The sequence below is a fragment of the Botrytis fragariae genome (genome assembly GCF_013461495.1).
Source record: "Botrytis fragariae strain BVB16 chromosome Unknown tig00000075, whole genome shotgun sequence".
In the NCBI taxonomy this organism is placed as follows: Eukaryota; Fungi; Ascomycota; class Leotiomycetes; order Helotiales; family Sclerotiniaceae; genus Botrytis; species Botrytis fragariae.
In genome coordinates, this window is record NW_023500995.1 from 1,284,189 (window position 1) to 1,304,199 (window position 20,011).

At 43.9% G+C, this 20,011-nt stretch overlaps 8 protein-coding genes across 8 annotated transcripts; 4 read left to right on the top strand and 4 right to left on the bottom strand.

The window, feature by feature from the left end:
- Positions 1 to 66: 66 nt before the first annotated feature.
- Bfra_005884 (putative acetyltransferase protein) lies at positions 67 to 1,450 on the top strand (the record flags this gene model as incomplete). Its single annotated transcript, XM_037336259.1, has 2 exons — positions 67 to 217; positions 567 to 1,450. 2 exons carry the CDS (start codon positions 67 to 69, stop codon positions 1,448 to 1,450), a joined length of 1,035 nt encoding a protein of 344 aa, XP_037191469.1.
- A 1,278-nt stretch (positions 1,451 to 2,728) lies between these two features.
- Bfra_005885 (putative 3-hydroxyisobutyrate dehydrogenase protein) lies at positions 2,729 to 4,042 on the top strand (the record flags this gene model as incomplete). Its single annotated transcript, XM_037336260.1, has 3 exons — positions 2,729 to 2,855; positions 2,910 to 3,079; positions 3,308 to 4,042. The coding sequence occupies 3 exons, from the start codon at positions 2,729 to 2,731 to the stop codon at positions 4,040 to 4,042; spliced, it is 1,032 nt and encodes a 343-aa protein (XP_037191470.1).
- A 575-nt stretch (positions 4,043 to 4,617) lies between these two features.
- Bfra_005886 (putative cpsf a subunit region protein) lies at positions 4,618 to 8,220 on the bottom strand (the record flags this gene model as incomplete). Its single annotated transcript, XM_037336261.1, has 3 exons — positions 4,618 to 4,971; positions 5,031 to 8,055; positions 8,126 to 8,220. 3 exons carry the CDS (start codon positions 8,218 to 8,220, stop codon positions 4,618 to 4,620), a joined length of 3,474 nt encoding a protein of 1,157 aa, XP_037191471.1.
- Positions 8,221 to 8,649: 429 nt separating this feature from the next.
- Positions 8,650 to 9,711, bottom strand: Bfra_005887 (putative dna-directed rna polymerase iii complex subunit rpc37 protein; the record flags this gene model as incomplete). Its single annotated transcript, XM_037336262.1, has 2 exons — positions 8,650 to 9,134; positions 9,189 to 9,711. 2 exons carry the CDS (start codon positions 9,709 to 9,711, stop codon positions 8,650 to 8,652), a joined length of 1,008 nt encoding a protein of 335 aa, XP_037191472.1.
- A 420-nt stretch (positions 9,712 to 10,131) lies between these two features.
- Bfra_005888 (putative stress response rci peptide protein) lies at positions 10,132 to 10,764 on the top strand (the record flags this gene model as incomplete). The annotated part of the gene is made up of 2 exons (XM_037336263.1): positions 10,132 to 10,189; positions 10,343 to 10,764. The coding sequence occupies 2 exons, from the start codon at positions 10,132 to 10,134 to the stop codon at positions 10,762 to 10,764; spliced, it is 480 nt and encodes a 159-aa protein (XP_037191473.1).
- A 257-nt stretch (positions 10,765 to 11,021) lies between these two features.
- Bfra_005889 (putative pre-mrna cleavage complex ii protein clp1 protein) lies at positions 11,022 to 12,673 on the bottom strand (the record flags this gene model as incomplete). Its single annotated transcript, XM_037336264.1, has 4 exons — positions 11,022 to 11,320; positions 11,385 to 12,390; positions 12,468 to 12,572; positions 12,635 to 12,673. The coding sequence occupies 4 exons, from the start codon at positions 12,671 to 12,673 to the stop codon at positions 11,022 to 11,024; spliced, it is 1,449 nt and encodes a 482-aa protein (XP_037191474.1).
- Positions 12,674 to 13,658: 985 nt separating this feature from the next.
- On the bottom strand, positions 13,659 to 14,759 carry Bfra_005890 (putative inositol polyphosphate multikinase protein; the record flags this gene model as incomplete). Its single annotated transcript, XM_037336265.1, has 2 exons — positions 13,659 to 14,640; positions 14,698 to 14,759. The coding sequence occupies 2 exons, from the start codon at positions 14,757 to 14,759 to the stop codon at positions 13,659 to 13,661; spliced, it is 1,044 nt and encodes a 347-aa protein (XP_037191475.1).
- Positions 14,760 to 16,756: 1,997 nt separating this feature from the next.
- Positions 16,757 to 18,829, top strand: Bfra_005891 (putative argonaute sirna chaperone complex subunit arb1 protein; the record flags this gene model as incomplete). The annotated part of the gene is made up of 7 exons (XM_037336266.1): positions 16,757 to 17,234; positions 17,292 to 17,355; positions 17,404 to 17,421; positions 17,471 to 17,506; positions 17,572 to 17,814; positions 17,868 to 18,673; positions 18,726 to 18,829. 7 exons carry the CDS (start codon positions 16,757 to 16,759, stop codon positions 18,827 to 18,829), a joined length of 1,749 nt encoding a protein of 582 aa, XP_037191476.1.
- Positions 18,830 to 20,011: the final 1,182 nt, after the last annotated feature.

Here is a 20,011-nt window from a genome sequence, read left to right on the forward strand (position 1 = left end):
ATCGGAAATTGGAAAGAGAACCGAAAAAGGTTGAGTTATTTGGTAACAGTTACCTCTTTGGGGAAAATGCCTAGACACGTGCCTGTGTCTATTCCCAGGGGATTGGATTTGAGAAGGTCGCAATATGGTGGCGGTACGACATTGAATAGTACTACTACTACTGCCAATATTGTGGTGGATAAAATGAATGCTGTCCCTGGATTTCTAGCTAGTGCTGGTGAGTTTCTTCATTTATATCTTTTCTTTTTCGAAGTATTCCTTTTGCATTCTCTTTTATGTCGAGTCGCTGGTTCTCATTGTACGAAAAAAGTTTGTGGTTTTTGGAAGACAAAAAGTTTTGAAAAGGTTTTCTGTGAATCTTTCAGTCTGAGCAGGTGGGAAGCTATTTCAACCAATCCAATTTATAATAGCCTTCGTTATTTTGTGGATTTTATCCCTCAATTGTGAGTGAGACGAAACTCTTCACATGTTAAAATACTTTATTTTCGCAAACGTTGATAGTTTATCATCCAACACCAATTCACAAAAAGTCTAGTCAAGCTTTGCTAACAATAAACCCCCACCAGCTTTCTTTACTTTTCTTCGAGCAAATCTGGTCCTACCACCATCAACACTCAATTCTACAACCTCAACTCCAATTCTGGGCGCATCATTTTCTCACAATCTTCCACCACTGCGCCCATCATCTCTCGCAACTATGTCGTCCAATATCGATGACGATACCATTGTTCCCGATCCCCTCGACGGCGTTCCCTCTCTCACAACTACCACGTTAGACACCGAAGAGGATAAAACGAAAGCTCTAAAACTAGTCGCAGATTCTATTGCCCAACAGCGTCAAATCGCTGCTCAAGCATTAATCTTTCATCCTCTTACTCTCACTTTTTACGCATTAATAATTGGAATTGTTACAAAATGGCAATACACAGACACCAGCGATTTGGGATTGCTTGGAACCACACTAGCAGGAGTTACAATGGCATGTTTGGTAGCAGTTCGCGCTGCCTCTGCAGGGTATTTGCACACGGCTGAGGAGTTCAATTGGAGTTTTGCCAAAAATGATGAAGGAGAGGAAGATGTTATTATTGGATCTCGATATGGGGAAGAACTCATTGGAGCACTTATCTTGCGCATTGAACGAGCTCCTCATGTAAATGGTTCGCCAAGGAAAGGAAAAAGTGGGAAGAAGGGAGGGAAAGGTGTAATCAGGGCATGGACTACAAGAGTAAGGTACAGAGGTACAGGCGTGGGAACAGAGATGTTGGAGGAGGCTGTTAGGGTAACGAGAGCGAAATTTGGAAATTCCGCAGAGGTGGGTTTTGCTAAAGAACATGCAAATGCGAAGATGATATTGCCGGAAACGTTCAATGGGGAGTTCAGGAAGAGGGAGAGACGGGCTGCAGGAGCATTGGAAGCGGTGGTCGAGGGTGGAAGAGGAAAGAAGAGGTAGGTGAATGGGTATAGATGGGATAGATATGAGGACTCATGTAATTTCCTCCCGGTGGTAATTCGGATATAGGTTCGGGCTTGGGTCAGGATTTTGGACATCATACAGGATTCGGTCATAGAATAGCATGGCAGCAAGAATGAGCTACTTCTCGGTGCTCTTGACAATCGTTAATAGCATAGCGAGTCAGTCTTTTGGTCAGGGATAGGTACAGATTAATTATATTACTATAATCACTCCGTTGAACCGCGGGTTTCACTACGCTTCATATGTTTAATGGATCTCTCGCAACGGATGAATCCAATTGTGTACCAAATTAGAATCCACCATTAATATTTACAGCATATACATAGGCACGAGAAACTACTTGATAGTCGATCTCACTTGTGAACCGAAGAACGATCCGAAGCATATGCGCAGGTATACAAGTTTGGTATGTGGGTTGTTTCGTCCAACATGTGCCTCGATATTGAGTTCAGAACCTCCTACCCCGCAGTATCTGAGCCGAATTTGAGGAGATCTTAGTGTAGCAGTATGATGACGATCGAAATTCTAATTCTATAATTGTTATTGTTTGATGACGCGCTGGCGTTGATTTATATGGACCCCGAATCCCCATCACTGAACTGTGCAAGTTGATGGATCATGAACTGGATTTTGACGGGACTCTCAATGCTTCTTATCAGTGCTTTTCATTTGACAGGGGTAAGCTACTTCGCTTATTGAGTGACTAAGCATACATTTCCCATTTTTTTCTCCAAACTTTTCTCCAATTCTTTTTTAATTTTATTCCCATACTTCTTCTCTATATCTCTCCCATTTTTACCTCTTAGCTTCTCTGCAAAGCACGAAGTACGGAGAAATCAATTATCAATTATCCATTCATTTGCTATACATTCATTCCTCAAACTAATCTCACAATTAGTATTGGTTAGCAAGCATGGAGCTTTCAAGGTTTAACCTCATGTGAGGTATTTCCTATCATGGATTGATAGCAAAACTGCTGATCTTGTCGGCTTTTGTCGGGTATCGGGGTAACGGTTCAAGGATTCAGGAAGCAAAGCAGCCTCGGGCAGCGCAACCAGACTAACTTCCCCACATTCTCTATGCTTCCTTCCCCATTCAACTAAATATCACCCGAGGGAGCACCCGCATTCGTTCATTCGTCAGCTTGTACGGTCGCTCGTACGGAGCGTATCCGCTTCAACCGTCTGTTTGTTATTAAAATTCCCACTTCTTCTTTTCAATTGACTTCTGGACAACGTGAGTTGGATTGTGAAGATGAGGGCAACTGTGAGGACATCGGCGCCATTTGTGCGGTCATTATTCCGATCTGTTCACCAAAGGAGCTTCTCATCATCAGTAGGAAGACAGAGACAATGGGGGTTTATCGGTCTTGGTCAAATGGGTATGTTTGCTTTGAATCTTCCAAAAAAGATGATTAATCGCTAACCTTAGACAGGATACAATATGGCGAGAAACCTCCAAGCTAAACTACCTCCTGCCGATACGATTCGAGTCTATGATATCAATACTGAAGCAGTGGAGAGATTCACAAAAGACACAAAAGCTCTTGGGACTGGTGCTGCTGTCGAGGCTGCAGGTAGTATCAGAGAAGCTGCTGAGAATTCTGTAAGTTATACCACTACATTTCTGTCTCGCAACCAAATTGCTTTTTCTGTTTTATGTGATGAGTTTGTTCCATGAATGATCTAAGTTGGGGTCAACCGTCTTGGTTGATCTTCTAATGATTTTTATATTATACAACAAAGCCAATCCTCTGATTCTATTTCAATCAATTGTCTATTTTGCCTGGAAAAGAAAACATTTGGTTCAATTGCTAATAGATACTGTTTGCAGGAAACCACCATTACCGTTTTACCAGAACCCGCACACGTAAAGAATGTCTTCAGTCAAATACTCAAGCCTCCACTTTCTACATCTGTAGTCGCCAATCCTGATCGTCTTTTCATTGATTGTTCCACAATTGATCCAACATCCTCTAGAGATGTTGCTAGGGCAGTTCATACTACGCAACAAGGTCGATTCGTCGATGCGCCGATGTCAGGAGGTGTTGTTGGCGCAACTGCCGGAACTCTGACCTTTATGCTTGGGGCTTCGGATGATCTAGTTGATCGTGTGACGCCTATACTCACGATGATGGGAAAGAGGGTGTTGCATTGCGGAGCTCAAGGTGCAGGTCTTTCCGGGAAACTCGCCAACAACTACCTTCTGGCGATCAATAACATTGCAACAGCTGAAGCCATGAACTTGGGAATAATGTGGGGTCTTGACCCACAAGTCCTAGGTAATTTGATCAACAGTAGTACTGGCAAATGTTGGCCAAGTGAACTCAACAATCCTGTCAAGGGTGTTGTAGCTGGTGCACCAGCCGAACGAGATTACAGTGGAGGTTTTGGCATAAGTCTGATGAAGAAAGATCTAGGACTTGCTTTGAAAGCAGCAGAAGAAGTTGAGGCCAAACTTGAGCTTGGTAATAGAGCTCGAGAGGTTTATGAAACTGTGGAACAACAGGAGAATTGTAAAGGCAAGGATTTTTCTGTTGTTTATAGATATCTCAGCGGTTCTGGGTAATCACATCACGGAGTCGAATAAATGAAAATGAAGATATTCTACAAAAAGTGTTCTGGACGTACTATGTGTGAACTTGGCGGGTGACTTGGTGAAAAGTATAGTCACGCAACGTTTTACTAATTAATCATTCGGTGTACAGCCTCCCAAACTTTTGAATCAACTAATCACTCACCTTGCTATTCCATCGCTCAAATAACTCAAGGAAGATGTGTCACGTAGAATACCTTCTCTCCCGCCTCACCTCAGCAGCCATGTAGTCCATTGATTTTGCAAAGCACAATTTGTATTCTTATTTCCCCCGTCCTCTAGATGAATCTATGCAAGTCTATCATCTATACCTTGGCACGTACTATACAGCAATCGACACTCCCCTCTACGTGATTGATAACCTTGCTCATTTTTGATGCGTGTAGAAAGCTTATTTTCTTGCCTTTTTTACCTTGACCTTGGATAGCTTTATTCTACTCATTTATCTCATTCCACTAATATCGATATGCACATCCGTATTCTAGATGTCCACCCAAAATTCAGACTCTCTCCCACTCTCGCTTCTGCTCCTCCCTTTACAACTCCCTCTAATGCAACCTCCTCAATCCCTCGACCACACCTCTCAAATCCTCCGCTTTGACACCCAACCCCTCCGCCACAAGTTCCTGCACCTCACCCTGCAAATCCAAAAATCTTTCTATCAACTCCCCGTCTACAAATCTGAAAGGTTCGCTTGTTTCCCTCGTGGCAGATTTGTAGGAACGGTATTTATTGAAATCGAGATTACCGGGCGAGAGTTCGATTTGATGAGGGGTTGTGGAGTCTGAGGATCCTTTGAGGGAAGAGGCGGAAGGAAGAGATGCTAGACGGGTTTGGAGACGCATTAATAGATCTTGGTTTCGTGGGGGGATGAGAGAGAAGAGGTAGATTGATCCTTCGGTCTAGGGGTTGTTAGTATCAGAAATCGATTAGTTGAAGAAGGGGGGGAGGGGGAACGTACAGTGCCGAGAAAAGCTCTCGGGATCAACAGAGCATCTTTCGATGTTTCCACATTGATCCTCTTAACCCTATTGACCATCTCTCCAAGATTCATCTCACAAGTAACTTCCATTCTAGATCTATCTTCTCTCGTAACACCCTCTTTATTCCTCTTCAACAAAATCAAATTCCCATCATGATCTGTTTCCAAATACATATCCGTATCTACCTCTGCAACACTCGTCGAGAAGACTTGTTGTGCATGTCTTGCCACCTCCTCAAGTTTATCTGGAAGACCATCGGCTTCAGGCGTATATTCGACCAGCGCAACAGATTTCATAATATCTGCTACTGCTATTATATTATCTGTAATATCGATATCGATGGGACAAGTAGAACATCGATATGTGGCCAGTTTATTAAGCTTGGCGCAAGTTGTGGAGGTTTCCTCGTAGTCGTACATTACGACTGTTTTATTAAGCGCTGCTACGATTTTACCATCGAGTACGCCAATGCATCTACAAGAACCTTTGAGATTGTGAGAAGCGATAATATATGGCGCTCTATCGGCATTGACACCAAAAATAAGAAGACGGCCACGAACATTCGCTTCCTCCTCATGAAGGAAACTTGTACCGACAAGGAAGCGCTCGACTAATTCGCCACTGCCGTGTTTTGTTGAAAGTTCCGCTCGTATAACAGTCTCGATAATTTCGTTATTTGGTGGCAAATAGTATGGCTCTCCTAGCTCACCGAAGACAACCTCGTCGACAAGTCTAAAAGAAGTCGTGACAACTTCTTGTCCCTTCGTCAATTCGCGTTTGATAGCTCCAATCGCAAACGATTTCTCTTTAGCTGAATATGCTACCCTTCTTACAGTTTCACCAATTGGTAAAGTTCTGACATGTGTTCTTCTTTCATTGTCGATGGCTGCGAGCTTGAGTTCATTTGTTGTAGCCACAACTACTGAATCTGGATACGCTATACTGTTCAATGAACATACTGCGATTGCGTCTTCAGCTGTGACGGCAGAATACACAGTTCTACCTTCAGAACCATATATCAAGCTAGGATGCTCGCATGTTGCAAAAATATTAAAAGTTGTATTATCCCGTGGCAAAATCTGAAGTTGCGCCTGTTGTGTCCCAAGGACAATACTTTTTCGTCCCGAAAGTGAACAATCTGTCTTGTCGACATTGAAGCTCAACACAATACCATCTTCCATACTAACAAACAATGTAGGACCTGAAAGTTCTGGGGGTAGAATTTGAGTAAGAGCAATGTCTCTCGGTATGGAAGCACCGTCGGCTCGTCGCAAATCCTCAGATACGATAGTATTAAGAGTTACGAGATCAAGAAGAGATACCGACCCTGACTTCCACAACCCAATGACACCTATATCACCCAATACTTGGGGTACATGTATGCAAGCTACTTGATCATCTCCAAGCTTCTGGAATGCAACCTCTGCTAAATTTTGTTGAATTGACAAAGTGACCAAGGTACGTCCATTAGATGAAAGTAGAATATAGTTCTGGTTTCCTGAAGCTGCTGTGATTATTTGTCCGTCAGGAGGTTGCCATCGATGACCAGGAGATTTGCCATGTATCGCTACCTCGTGTTGTGTGACTTGTAGTATACGGCCTTCGTCAAGGTTATAAGTTAGTAATGTTTCCGAGGTAGAAGACAAATTCTTAATAGTCTCCACTTCTTCAATATCTCCTTGTGTGTCAAACTTAAAGAATCGGGTCTCGGTAGAAAATGATACCACAAGAGTATCATTTGGTAGACTTGGACCAGAATGTAACGCGAAGACCTTACGAATACCCTCCATTTCGGCAAGTATTGCAGTATCATCAAGTCCAACTCCACTCCGAACACTTCTCAAACTTCCTCCCTCAAATCCCCCACTACCCGTGACTAATCGAGCCTGACCTGAAGAATATTCATTCAATTGGGTTTCTCCCTCTCGCCCGCCCATGTCCATGACCGCAAAATCAAGTATTGGAGCAATATTTGGCAGTGTCTGTAACAACGTAACACCATGTTCTGGACTCTCCAAACCTATTTGAACAACCTGATTGTCCGCTTCATGTGAAGCAATATAGAAGATTCCATCCCCCAAGTTCTCCAAAGATGTAGGCTTAGAAACCTGACCCAATTTTACAACTTGTAATCCAGTAACTGTAGCCCCATCGACCAGTATTGTTAAAATGTATAAAAAGCCATAATCATCCCCTAGTAGATAATTTCTCTCATCTATCGGTTCCCACGCCGCCCATAATACCGCTTCGTCCAACGCATATTCGACAATGGCTTTACTTTCATCATCCAGATATGTAAACTTCGTTTCTCCCAAGACAACCAGCCCTCCTAGATTAGCCTTTGCCGTCGTGGCGTTCCTAACAATATATCTCTTGCTCGCCTCGTCTCTCGCCTTCGGAACCGGTATGATATGCATAGCTCCAACACACAAATCATCCACATCATTCTCCCTATCCTTCTTCGGATCAAACTGTAAAACAAGCTGTCCCTTATCATCCATCATCCTATATGTCGCCAGTTTCACATTCTCCCTCGCATCCTGATACAACAAAGCCAATTTCGGCTGTTTAGTATCCGTATACAAAAACGCACTCGCCCGAACCTTCATCTCCGAAATCCTCACTTGTTCCGGGTTCTCCAAGTAATCCGTCTTGCCTCCCCTAGGCTTTACAATCTTTACCAAATTCAGCACTCCCTCGTACAACTCCATAACTAATAATCGCCCCGTCGGATCCACAAGACATCTATCCCTACTTTCCGAATCCCGCATGTGTTCTTGAGAGACATCGACGAACGATTGCATGGTATCTAGTTTATGCGTCTGGGGATTCCACATCACGGTAAAATATTGTGCTCGAACGGTCCCTACGAAGAGATGGTCGGTTTTAGATCCCGCAGGTTGAATCTTTTGCAGCATAGATATACGGCCATATATGGATTTCGAATATGCCATCGTGAGACCTTCTTCTGTGGGCCTCCATATTTCCAATCGATTTGCTTTCCTGTGAAGAAGTCAGTATTCCATTGTGTTGTGCATTTGAATCATGGAAACTTGTATAGATTGCTACTTACGCAAGTACCAGACATTCCTCTCTGTGATCTAAAAGATTCAATCGCAGTGTAAGTCGTACACTACTTGGTCTATGTATTGGGGCCAGATACGCCATATTGAATCTGTAAATTGCGTGGAAGAAAGTGAGGTAAAAATGGTTTGTTTGGGTGGGATGGCGAGCTTGGGATGGCAGGCAAGTAAGTATAAAGCTACTATCGGCCGAGCTATGGTTGATAATGCATGACGCCGGAACTTTTTTATCGTTATCGCCTGGCTGTATTCGGATTTAAGATATATCAAACCTCACGCACAGTGCTTTGATTGACATCTAGCTAGAGTAGATTTATAGATGAAATACAAAAAGAGTTGCCTACTCGAGCATATACAACCAAAATATATTCATTCCATCTCAAATGGAGTATACAATTACAAGATTGTTCTGCTGAATGAAGCATGTTCAATTGTCTATCTCGTCTACCAAGGACATGTGCGGGGTATCTTTTTTGATTTTATACGCCAGAGAATGAACCCATATCATACAATTCTATTCATCATCATCTGCATCAAGATCAATCGTTTGTGCATCCACCTTAGCCCTTGACATTTTCGCAGCATTATTTGGCGCACTGATTGTATCCATATATGCCATATCATCTATCCCAGTGGTTAACTTTGGAACCACATCTGGCGAAAGTTCTTGCTCTTCTCCTTTCTCATCTGGCTCCGGATAGATAAACATATTTTCATGATAGCATTCCCAAGCAGATTGATGATCCTCGTCAACATATCGGTGCTTTACCCATTGCTCTTGTTGCGCAGCAGCGATTCGTACGCCAATGTTATCACTTCCATCTTCTTCTCCATCAATACTTGACTTAACCGTCATGTGAATAGCTCGAGCTTCGGTAGCCTTTGGTGCAGGTCCTTCGCGAGGTCGGTTTTGCTTTTCCTGTTCTACATGTGCGTCGATATGATGAAACTGAGGCCTCATTTGTACCATATGGTCAATTGGGGTGAGATGAAGTTTATCTAGATTGAATTAGCAGCTTTCCCAAGAATGAAAAGGAAAACGTCTCCAATTACCACTCTGAAAAGCGCCCAAAAAGTATTGAGGACTATTTTGGTCGACTGGAATGATTTGACCACCAAGAGTTTGCTTAACCAAAACCTGCTCAGTCCGAATAGCACCTTCAAAATCCGCCATCACTTTTTCAGGATCAAGCTCTTGTGCGCGTCCTCTTCCTCTGCCAGTTGGTTGTGCTCCTCCAATTCCAAAACCACCTGGTAAACCATGACTTCCTCCGCCCTTAACCATTTGACTCTTCTTGATAGCATCTCCCCATTTCACACCCTTATCCTTGTCATAATTCCTGCGCGCATCGATTGGAACATCCATTTCGACCATTCCGGCCTTTGGTTTCGTTCGAAATTTGAGAGGTTGGGCATCATTTGAACCAGCGTATCGTTGCTCAATGTCGCGATTGGGAAATTGTAAGACATAAATTTCTCGACCTTCAGAGATATGAGGTTTAATGAAAATATCATAAGAGCTGACTATTGGATCATCCTCTTCCTCCATATCGACACCCATATTATTTCCCGGCATATTTGTCGTTCGTGAATTATATGTACAATCGTAATGCGCAACAGATCAAATCTTGAACTTTTTTAATCATCAAATGTCTGGACTTATTAAAGAGCAACAAGGATTATCTAGCTGCAATATTTGAGTCCGACTTTCCGATATCCTTATCGATAAACCTACCAAGGCTGCATCATTGCATTAACACTAATTTCAAAGAGGTAAGGATGATTTCCTTGTGCCTCCTTTGACTCGCAAGGCCCGATCTCCGATGACGAACCACCTGCACAACCAAGAATCTGCTTCGCCCACGAACAGAGACATTTGATTTCGCATAAATCCAAAACCGCTCCTTCGACCAACCACCATTTCTTTGCAGGATAAAAGAGCCCTTCAAACTCACAAAACACACACATTCACATACATACATCGAACAAATCAAAAATGTGCTCATCCGATATCTTCCTCGGCTTAATCGCCATCCTCTTTCCCCCTCTCGCAGGTAAGCATATCTATTCCCAACTCTCCACTCCTCCCAAGAATCCAACAACCACACATAACAGCACACTCCCCTCCTACCACGTCTCCCCCTCCCAATCCCAATAGCACGCCCATCTACTCATCTCACCATCTCATCCACTAACCCCTCCTCCAGTCTGGGTAAAACGCGGCCTCTGCTCCGCCGACTCCCTCATCAACATTCTCCTCTGCATGCTCGGTTTCCTCCCGGGTCTTCTCCACGCCTGGTACATCATCGCCAAATTCCCCGACCAAGACGCTCAATACGACGCCATTCCCGACTCAGAAAATGCTCGTGTGACATATGTCGTCGTACAAGGCCCCAATGGACGAGCACAGCGCGTGCCCCAGAAATCGAACGGATCGCAGAGACAACAGCAAGGGTATGGAACTAATGCTCCGATGGAAGCACCTACGGTTCAGCAACAGCAGAATGGGACGTGGACGAATGCGGGAGAGGGACAGGGACAGGGTGGAGAGGGAAGTAGTGGAGGGGCGGTGCCACCCACGTATGCGGAGGCTGTTAGGGGAGATCACAAGGTGCAGTCGAGGGATTAGAGAGGTAGATGAGTGGCGAAATGAGAGATGGGATATTGTGATATGAATTAAGAATGAAGGATGAACGAGGAATATCCAGGTTGGTTTGATTAGGAGCAGACCGATGCGAAACGGCGTAATTTGGGTAACGCGGGCAGGATATTTTTACTTTGTTCGCAGGAGTTTTTAACTATTTGATTTGCTTTCACATGGCACACTACCCAGCACAAAAACATGTATTAGAACTTTTCTTCTCGGCAAGATTGTGTATTATTTGATTATCCCATCAAGTTTACCGGGGCTTCAGGCCAGCTACCCCAAATCAATGGTCTATCTGTGACTCTCGTATTAAGCGGTGCCAGAATCTTCATTCTCTTTTTCTTCTCATCGGCTTCTGCTACATATACAAAGCCCATGACACTCGCATCTCGAATAGTATCCTGAGAATCGCGAGTCGATGCGTGCATGACCGCGAATATGCAATGCAACATGGAGGGTGTTGGCTCTACTTTTTCATATTGTGTGGGTTCGGCTTCTTCTTCTCCTCCGGGCAAGAATGCACTTTGCATTGAGTGTGCTTGTGGAGTGTTAGTGTTCTGAAGATACAATGAGACGAGAGAGAAAAGAAGAATATTGCATACCTTCTTTGACTTTGTAAATCGAAAGCTCGTCGAAATTCACCAGTTGTGTATGCGGACTCAGGGTTCTTTTTGCGTCTCCGAAAAAATATTCCTTGATAGTTGCTTCCCGCATCTGTTGCATGAATGTATCATCTCTATCAACACAGCCTCCTGACTTGTCTAGCCTGACGAGAGTAATGGCTTCTCCGCTATCAGTCTTGTGCGTTGAGAATCGCCGTAACATTTCACTGTGTAAACGTTCCGAGCCCAAGACCAGAATAATATTAACTGTCAATCCCATTAGTCCGTACTCTCCTCTCAAACCTCGATTCCCCAAGCCGATAAACTCACCTGCAAACTCTGACACAATATGAGAAATCAAGTCATACCCTCCCTTTCCCTGACTAATCACCCCCGGCGTATCAATAATCATGCCCGTCTCTCTACACACGGCATCATCCTGCAGTCTGCTCGTCGCCGCCAACGCCAGCCTCGTGACCACCGGCTTAAACAACTTCACATTATCTTCCGGACTCGGAAGTCCATAATAGTAACACAACGGCAGCTTCACCGGCACGGGACTCGGTCCGCTCGTCGAACTACTCCCCCACCCCTCCTCCACATCCACAATACTCTTAAACGCCGCCGCCGTCAAACTCCCCGGTATGCTCAGCATTCCCTCGCGCGAATCCGTATTCACGACGATTGGTTGCCGGCCCATGCGTATCGCATACGCGGTGAGCAGTTTCGCCAAGCTGGTTTTCCCTGTATTGTTAGGTCCGACGATGAGTACACGCGGACCATCTCGTCCTGCTTTCTTAGCGTCAGACCGTAAATTCTCCAGCGCGAAATGCGTGTTGATGTAGGAGATCATGGGGGTTTCCTCCGCGGTGTATTCCTCGCATGGTCCGTTTACTTCGAGTCGACAGCCGTGCCAGGTGTAGATGGAGGATTTGGTGCCGTGGAATGTGTATGTGTGGTTGACTGCGAGTTCTGTGCCGAAGATTTCTGCGGTGCCAGAGAGGACCTGGGGGTGAGTGGTTAGATCGGGGGGGTTCGTCGAGAATGCAATTATAGTTGAATAATATATAATAGAATCCATACCTTAACTTCAATGCTCGCCCCAATCGCCACTTCAAAGCGCCATTCCGAGTTAGCTTGAAGCTCATGAATATTCGTATGCGCAACAGCTGCTGGTGCTGCAGTTCTCTGCATCCAACGAGTTAATAAATTGAGTAATTCTGGACTTCCATGCATGAATTACTACTTACAGCAGCATGAACAGCTTGACCAAGCCCAGGTATCGACATAATTGTGTCTAGGTATGGTTACGTTGGAAAGATGTGGAGCATGGGGTAAAGTTTTTAGCTAGGGAGCGGGAGTGTAGTGTCGAGCTCCCAGTTCAAAGATATGGGGTTTCAAGGTTTCCGTGGCAGGGGTTTCTCAGCCTTACGGTGCGCTATGGTGGTTTCATTCACGCGACGCGTTTGTCATGTGAAATTTATTAGTTGGTTGGATTTACTAGTCGATATCAATTTAAATATATTTGAAGCAAGGAAATTTCAAAAATCATCGAATAAACTTTGGATAGGTAGATGAATATTTGCAGTGGATTTTGGATACCCAGCCAGGTACCTTGGTAGACTCGACATGAATTAAAAACGATTAAATGGGCGCCTACTGCTGCCAAAGAAATATCGTCTCAGCGATCTTTGAACGTCCACATATTGACACACAATTACAGCTTTGCTATGTAATACTTCCTGAAATGCAAAGCCCAACTCCCAATCTAGTCCCTTGTTTGATTAGTCGGTAGAATAAGCATACCGTAGCTCATTAGTACTTCACGACAGTACGTCAGAGACCGGGCTTGGCCGATAGGGACAACACACTTTCAAAGCCACCATCACCTCACGTCATGAAGCTGAGATGCGCATTCTTCACCATCAACCATACTAATAAGCATACATATTCAAATATAGACACGAGGAGAGCGCGGACCATAAAGTTGAGCATATATTATTAATTGTGTCTAAATCGGATAGATGAGAAGTGAAAGCAAAATGAACGCATATGCTTGCATATGCAGACTTCTAGATGTCCAATCGCAGTGGGGTATCTTAATCTTTTAATAAACAGCCATGCTCATGTATAGTTGTGTGCCCTGTCCAAGCAACTCCATGAAGATATCTTGCATTTGACAAGCCCATGACTCCTACAACTCCCGCACACCAGCAGCTCGCCTAGAGCATAGTATACTCAATATGCCATTGGACATTATTATAATCCTGTCCGTTACGACTCCGCCAGCTTCTCCAGAATTTCGCCCACGCTACGTACTCCCACAAGAGAGTTTTCATCCGGTCCTAAGCCAGGAGTCCATGTAGCATGAGCAAAGTCTATGACCTTTAGAGAATAGATTTTGGGAAAGGATTCCTCTTCTAAATCTTCATCCTCCTCGTCATCTTCAAAAGATGAGTGAGTCTCTCCGGATGATGATGAAGCATGTTCCATAGTGGTCGGAGGTGGGGTCCTGCTAGCTTCTTCCATTGCAGCGCGTAATGCTTTTCCATCGCCCTCAAAAACGAAGAGAAGACTAGCAGAGTACATTCTGCTCTCTTGACTTTCCAAGGCATCCTGTATTCTTCTCAAATCTGAGAGAAAAACCTGAGATATTAATCTTCCTAACTCGTTGTCGATACCAGCGGATTCTGTGAAGATGAAATTCTTAAATGCTTCGTGAACGTTGCTATTATTTAATTCGAACCTGCCGTAATCTTTATTATATATTCTATAGCCATCCTCGTCTATATCATCGCCTTTCGCATCGGGTCCCTGCCATACTCTCATACCTGCGATGCGAAAGCCAAGGTCTTTGTGTGTGGTTTGTTGCGTAACTTTGTCAAACCTCTTTTTTTTCTCTTGATGGGCATCATCTGCCCATAGCCGTACACCAAGCTTGACGTCGAGAATATTGGGCTTCACGAAACCGTGCGATGCATTCATAAGAACCACGGCTTGATTGGTAGTAATTCTCTTGCCATTAGTCCTGCCAGGGTATGAAACTTCAGGTTTGGCATGCTGCGCAATCAACTCAGTCGCCTTTTCTTCAAATGATTTATTCTGGTTCTGATCCAGTTGCAAAGTTCCGAGAAATTCGGGCATAAAATCGTAAAAGTCTGGGTGCCCTGCTATAGTGTCGTTGTAGAATGCGATCTCGGTGTCGGTGCAAGGTTTGATAAACAGTTCGCCATCAATATCGGAAAGAGTGCCGTCACTGCTTGAGGGTTAATGTTTTGAATTTCACAAGATCGAAGGTGACCTTGACACTTACTGCCCTGCGACAGCGTAGTTGCAGTCGATCAAGTCGGCATGAATAGGGAGAGGTTTGGCCATTGTTGATCTTTTTGGGTGTCGCAAAGTCTCAAGAGAATATCATTATTGAAAGGAATGTATTAGAATATATGTATCAAGTCAAGGAAGAACCAGGAATAGGGTTTTCCTTCTATTTGTCTTCTGACGCTAGGAAAGAAGAAAGCTTAATATAAGAGGAGGAGTAATAAGAGTAGGCTGAGTATTGTAAGGATGTGTGTGTGTGTGTGTGTGCGTGGTAAAGGGGCGATTGGAGTGAGACGTTTGTCTGTCGTGGCTTCAACAATAATTAATTATGAACAGAGAGCATTTGAGGATCATGAGTGCACCGGTGGTTATCGAGATTAATCAGATTTCCGATTTCACATTGGGCGCGCAAGATGAACCCAGACGAGCTAAGAGACAATTTTATATGCGGGAAGTAATTAAATACCTTGCCGAGAGATGGCAAACCGCTGGAACCTTTCCTCATACAGGAAGTGTAGCGCCTCCCCTCATCAGGTGTAGAGATGTTCCTTTGAGACCCAGTATAAGTCCAGAATAGTACATGCACGATTCCTGCTGATTCCGCATATTTTATCCGACACTGCCACCTGCAATGTACCCTCCTCAATGTCACCAAGTACCTTATTTATTACATCCTTCCAACATGGCACGGAGGGAGGGAGGGAGGGATCCATGGGCGAGTAAGCTGCAACAACTCTCGTGCAAAGATGTGCCACCTTGCAGTAGTGTGAGAAAGGGGACTGTCAGGACCAGAAGGAGAAGCAATGTGTGGGCACAGGAGTTTTTATGAAGTCCACAAGGCATTCTTCATGGCGGACGGATGGCGACCGATGTCGAGGCATCAATAGAATCATCCAAATCCAATAGGAAAATGGGAACAGGGCATGAAGCATTAAGGTTACCTAGGTACTTACCACCACCATCCATCACCACAATCTGCAGTTCCCCGCAACCAGGATCTTGACTTTCCACGGCAAACCTTATGAAAAAGGTACTCGGCGGTGCTGGTGATGGAAAGGCGGGTCTCATGTTTTGCTCGCTCGTTTGCAAACCAGAAGAACCCCAAGAACGAACCAAACGTTGAAATATTAGCAAATCCAATGAATGAAAATAGGTAGGTAGAAGTGGAAAGGTGCGTCGATAGCAATAAGTAACAACATCGAGATTCAACTTGACTTTGGTAGCACCGTTTCTAAAAGAAGATGCTAGGCAATTATATTGAAAAGGGCATTTTCATCTTCATTACTATTATCATTGTCGTTTATCTGGTGTGCGCCTTCCTTGTCGACCTTACCTTCCCGGCGACTTCACTCTTTGTATAATAATTCCTTCACCCTTTTTGGCATTTCTCAGTCACCACACCATTGCATCATACACACATGAACAGTTGTTTTCACTCCAACCACATCAGCTGTTATATCCAACCACACACACACAATTCAATATCGAGTCAATGTGATTCACTCTTCACTTCCACCACTGTGTCATGGTTTGACTACATCTCCAAGACCAAAATTGCAAACGAAAAGGTGAAAACAATCGCATCTATACAATCAATTCATCTACCGTTATCACACCAGGTCTTAATTAATTCATTTGACCCTTGTTCACTCCGCAGTCGCCGCAGTTGTTGACTTTTTCGTTTTCTTTGCTATTTCTTCATAGCACTTGTATCAAATTATTTGAATTCACTTTGGGATTATTTAACCCACAATATAAGATTCACCTTGACTTGATTTGACTTGACTCATCATATTGGGCTTCAATCACTTTCTTAAAAGTCCTTCGCAAAGAACTCGCAACTTCCCCACAACCACTCCAAACCAACAACATAAGGTAGGTAGTGTAACCCAACTCTTAATTTTTGCACAGCCTTCTATATTTCTTCCTCTGGTAATAAAACCCAACCAACCAAAATCCACCGTCGTAAGTACTGACAGTTCTTCTCCACCAAGTGGTTCTACATTATTGGTTAAGATACTGATCCATTCATTTGGGTTAGGTAGCTCAACATCATGGCGCCTCACTCTGTAGGTCCTGAACCCGAGGAGTTATCTCGTGCCATCAGCGAGCTCGACTTGACTGTCTTGCGGGGGGTTGATGGAGCTACTGATGAATCTGACATCAAAATGGGCAAGCGCTATACAAGAGATCAGCTGTTGAGTATCGGTTCAAAGTCGAGCTCCAGCGACGATGAGAGAATACACATCAACGTCCCAGAGATTACGACCGGTGTGAAAACACCACCAGCCCCTCCAAGAGTCCCACCTCCAACCCCAGTCCATTTATCAGTTACCCCCGCTTCTGGTACAAACACACCGGTCGCTAGACTCCCCGTTACTCCTGAAGAGTCCGACAAGAAGAAAGAAGGCGCAGTTGATGGAGGCGCAGATGGTGACGCAAAAGTTACTGAGGGTGGAGAGGGTGAACCCAAGAAAAAGAAGAAAAAGAGCGGTGGAAAGAAAAAGGCAGCAGGCCCAACGGGATTTGAGGGTGTGCAAGACCAGTTACACATGAAAGCTCGAATATACCTCTAACGTGACCTTGTAGAATTCTATGCCGACCCACCTCTCACTCCAGATGAATATGAAGAGGAATGTGATATCTACCACGAGTAAGTGCCTCACACTTTCTCAGTCAACTTTGCTAACAACTTCTGCAGAGGCCGACCATTCGCTGCGTATGCAATCATTTCCGAAGTAGATTTCATAAACTGACAAGATGTAAAGGCGTATCGAAACATGCATTCAGAGATATAGAGCACGGTAGTCATTCATACATACCTTGTCAACGTGCAGAATTTGTTAGCTAATAATCTGACTATTGTTAGGCGCAAGTTTGATAGCACTCGTGCGAATATTCTCACAAAGTATTTTGCTTTGGGTGGAATCGAATCTGGCGCCAAAACCTTCAATGGCGGTCTCGATCAAGAAACATTAGACAATTCCACTGCAGCTGAAATTGCCGCTATTCAAGCTACAGATTTTGTTCGAGCTAGCAATGTCAAGTACTATGATCCCTCAGATACCGAGAATTGGGTTGTAGATTGGGAGGGAGTTGCCAAGGGCTTTCTGTGAGTTACCGTATTATGAGCATATCTTGCCCAATACACTAACAGTTCCATAGATCTTACAGAGGGCCCAGAATACTTGGTGATGGAGCAGAGGAAGTGACTATGTTTTGCGGCGTGGTTAAAAACTTCCTAAACTATGTCTTGGCTCATGAGGTATGTAAAGAATACACTAAAGAAATCATGGCCGCACGGCGATTATGTGACGTAGCCGAAAGGGAATTCGATGCAATCCGACGTCTCCGGCAAATGTTTCCCGGCGACTTCAACGTAGCCGCTTCAACACTGTTTGGTGAAAACTACAAGCGAAACTTTGAGATCAATTCCGCCTGGGCTAATTCCGAGGACGACTTAGATCAATGGAATTCCAACATACCAGTACTCAGTCTGCCTGTTTGTCAATTTGTCTTCGGAGGAATTGTTGCCTTCATTGGCGACAAAAGCCACTTTGAGAAAGCCAAGAATGGTGATATTCATGTCGTAACAATTGAAACCAAATTCCTGGAGGTGGCAGATATTCATCGAGCTTCGGCAAACGTGGTTAAAGAGTTCTCGCATGTTAAAGATCCTCGAGGACTGGGTGCTCTAAAGCCAATCGGAAAGCTCTCGTGCAAATCTTGGGAGGGTCCTGGCTATGCCTACGAAGACAAGACGGACGACGGAATTGATGAGCTTGATGATTCCATCGAAGAATTCTGGATTGAGGACGAAATCTTGCAACAATGCTATCCGGGCCTCAAAATTGAAGTTGTTGTTCATGAGCTTAACATCGGTGTCAAATATTTTGATCAAGTCGTGGAATTCTTCCCTTCCTTCCATCTTTACCTTCCTAATGAGAAGATGATGGGCTGGAAAGAACCTGGTGAGTATTTAAATCATTACATGTTCGGAAATAGTGTGTTGATAATTGCTAGTTCCTAATGAGAGACCGCCACCAACCGAGGACGACCCTGATGCCGAGGAAAAAGTCATGGATGCCATTGCAAAGGATGCTGCCGATGGGGTAGAACGTATCTAACACTTTAAGTTTGATATTTATTGCGTTGACGGTTAAAGCACATGGTGATGCTTTCGTGAGCTTCGTTTAGTTTCATAGTTCGTATCCTGGGGAAGTCTAGTTCGTTTCTCTTGCGGCTGGCAAAGTCTGTTATATTTCAAATTGTCTTCATATCGGCATCGATAGGGCGAATGGCCGTCTGCATGAATATACGATTTTATGAGGTATGACCAGAAATATGATTGCATCGCCGGGTTTCATAGAATGGAGGAGTTAACTTGGGGGAAGATTCAAGGGAAAAAACAGGACGATATCTGGAGTCAATGATGGAAAAATGATGCACATCAGGATGGGAAATAAATGGTTCAGCGATCTGCCAAAGTCACTTCTGGCGTTGAGAATAAATTACTGAATAATATAACAGTGGTCTTTAAATTTGATGGCATCATCATTGCAAGCTATGTGCAATGAATTGAGGTGGTCTATGAGTCGAATGTGATTGACAATTTCACGTATTGTAATTTAACACAGTGGGTGCTAGATCTCACATGTTGTGCCCGGTTAGAAAAGCCATCAAGCCATTCTATCTCGGCAAAAGCTTTTTTTGAACAGGGTGGAAGATTAGCTGGAGTATTCGGTAAGATTACCGTGGACTTATCTACCTAGCTAGTAGTTATCAAAAGATTTACATGTAAGATCCGCAGTGGAATTTACTATATAGGTATGAAGGGGGGTGGATGGAGCGACTGTGCGAGAAGTTTTGTATGCGGTTTTAAGTTATTGGTGTTTGTGATTCGATTCGATTCAATTCGATTCAATTCGATTCAATTCAATTCAATTCGATGTGATGGGTAGGGAGGGAGGGAGCGGAATGATATTTGGAGAATGAATACCTATGTAGGCCGTTTCTGTTGAGAGTGGTGAGGAATTGGATGTCTACTGGCAAGTACTTGAGTACATTTCTCCATCAAATAGTATGGGAAAGGAGAGAAAAATGTAAGACTTGAGAAGCAAAGTATATTGCAGCACGGTAAGAATATATATGGATGTAGGGATCTAAATGAGTGTGTAATATTGCTATATGTATGTGTGTATGTATGTTGTATATCCAAGATATGTGTAAAGAGAAGGTAAGGTTGATCCAGTAAATAGGCATCACAAATAACTCGCTAAATCCTCCTCCCTATTTAGTATTTCCAGCCT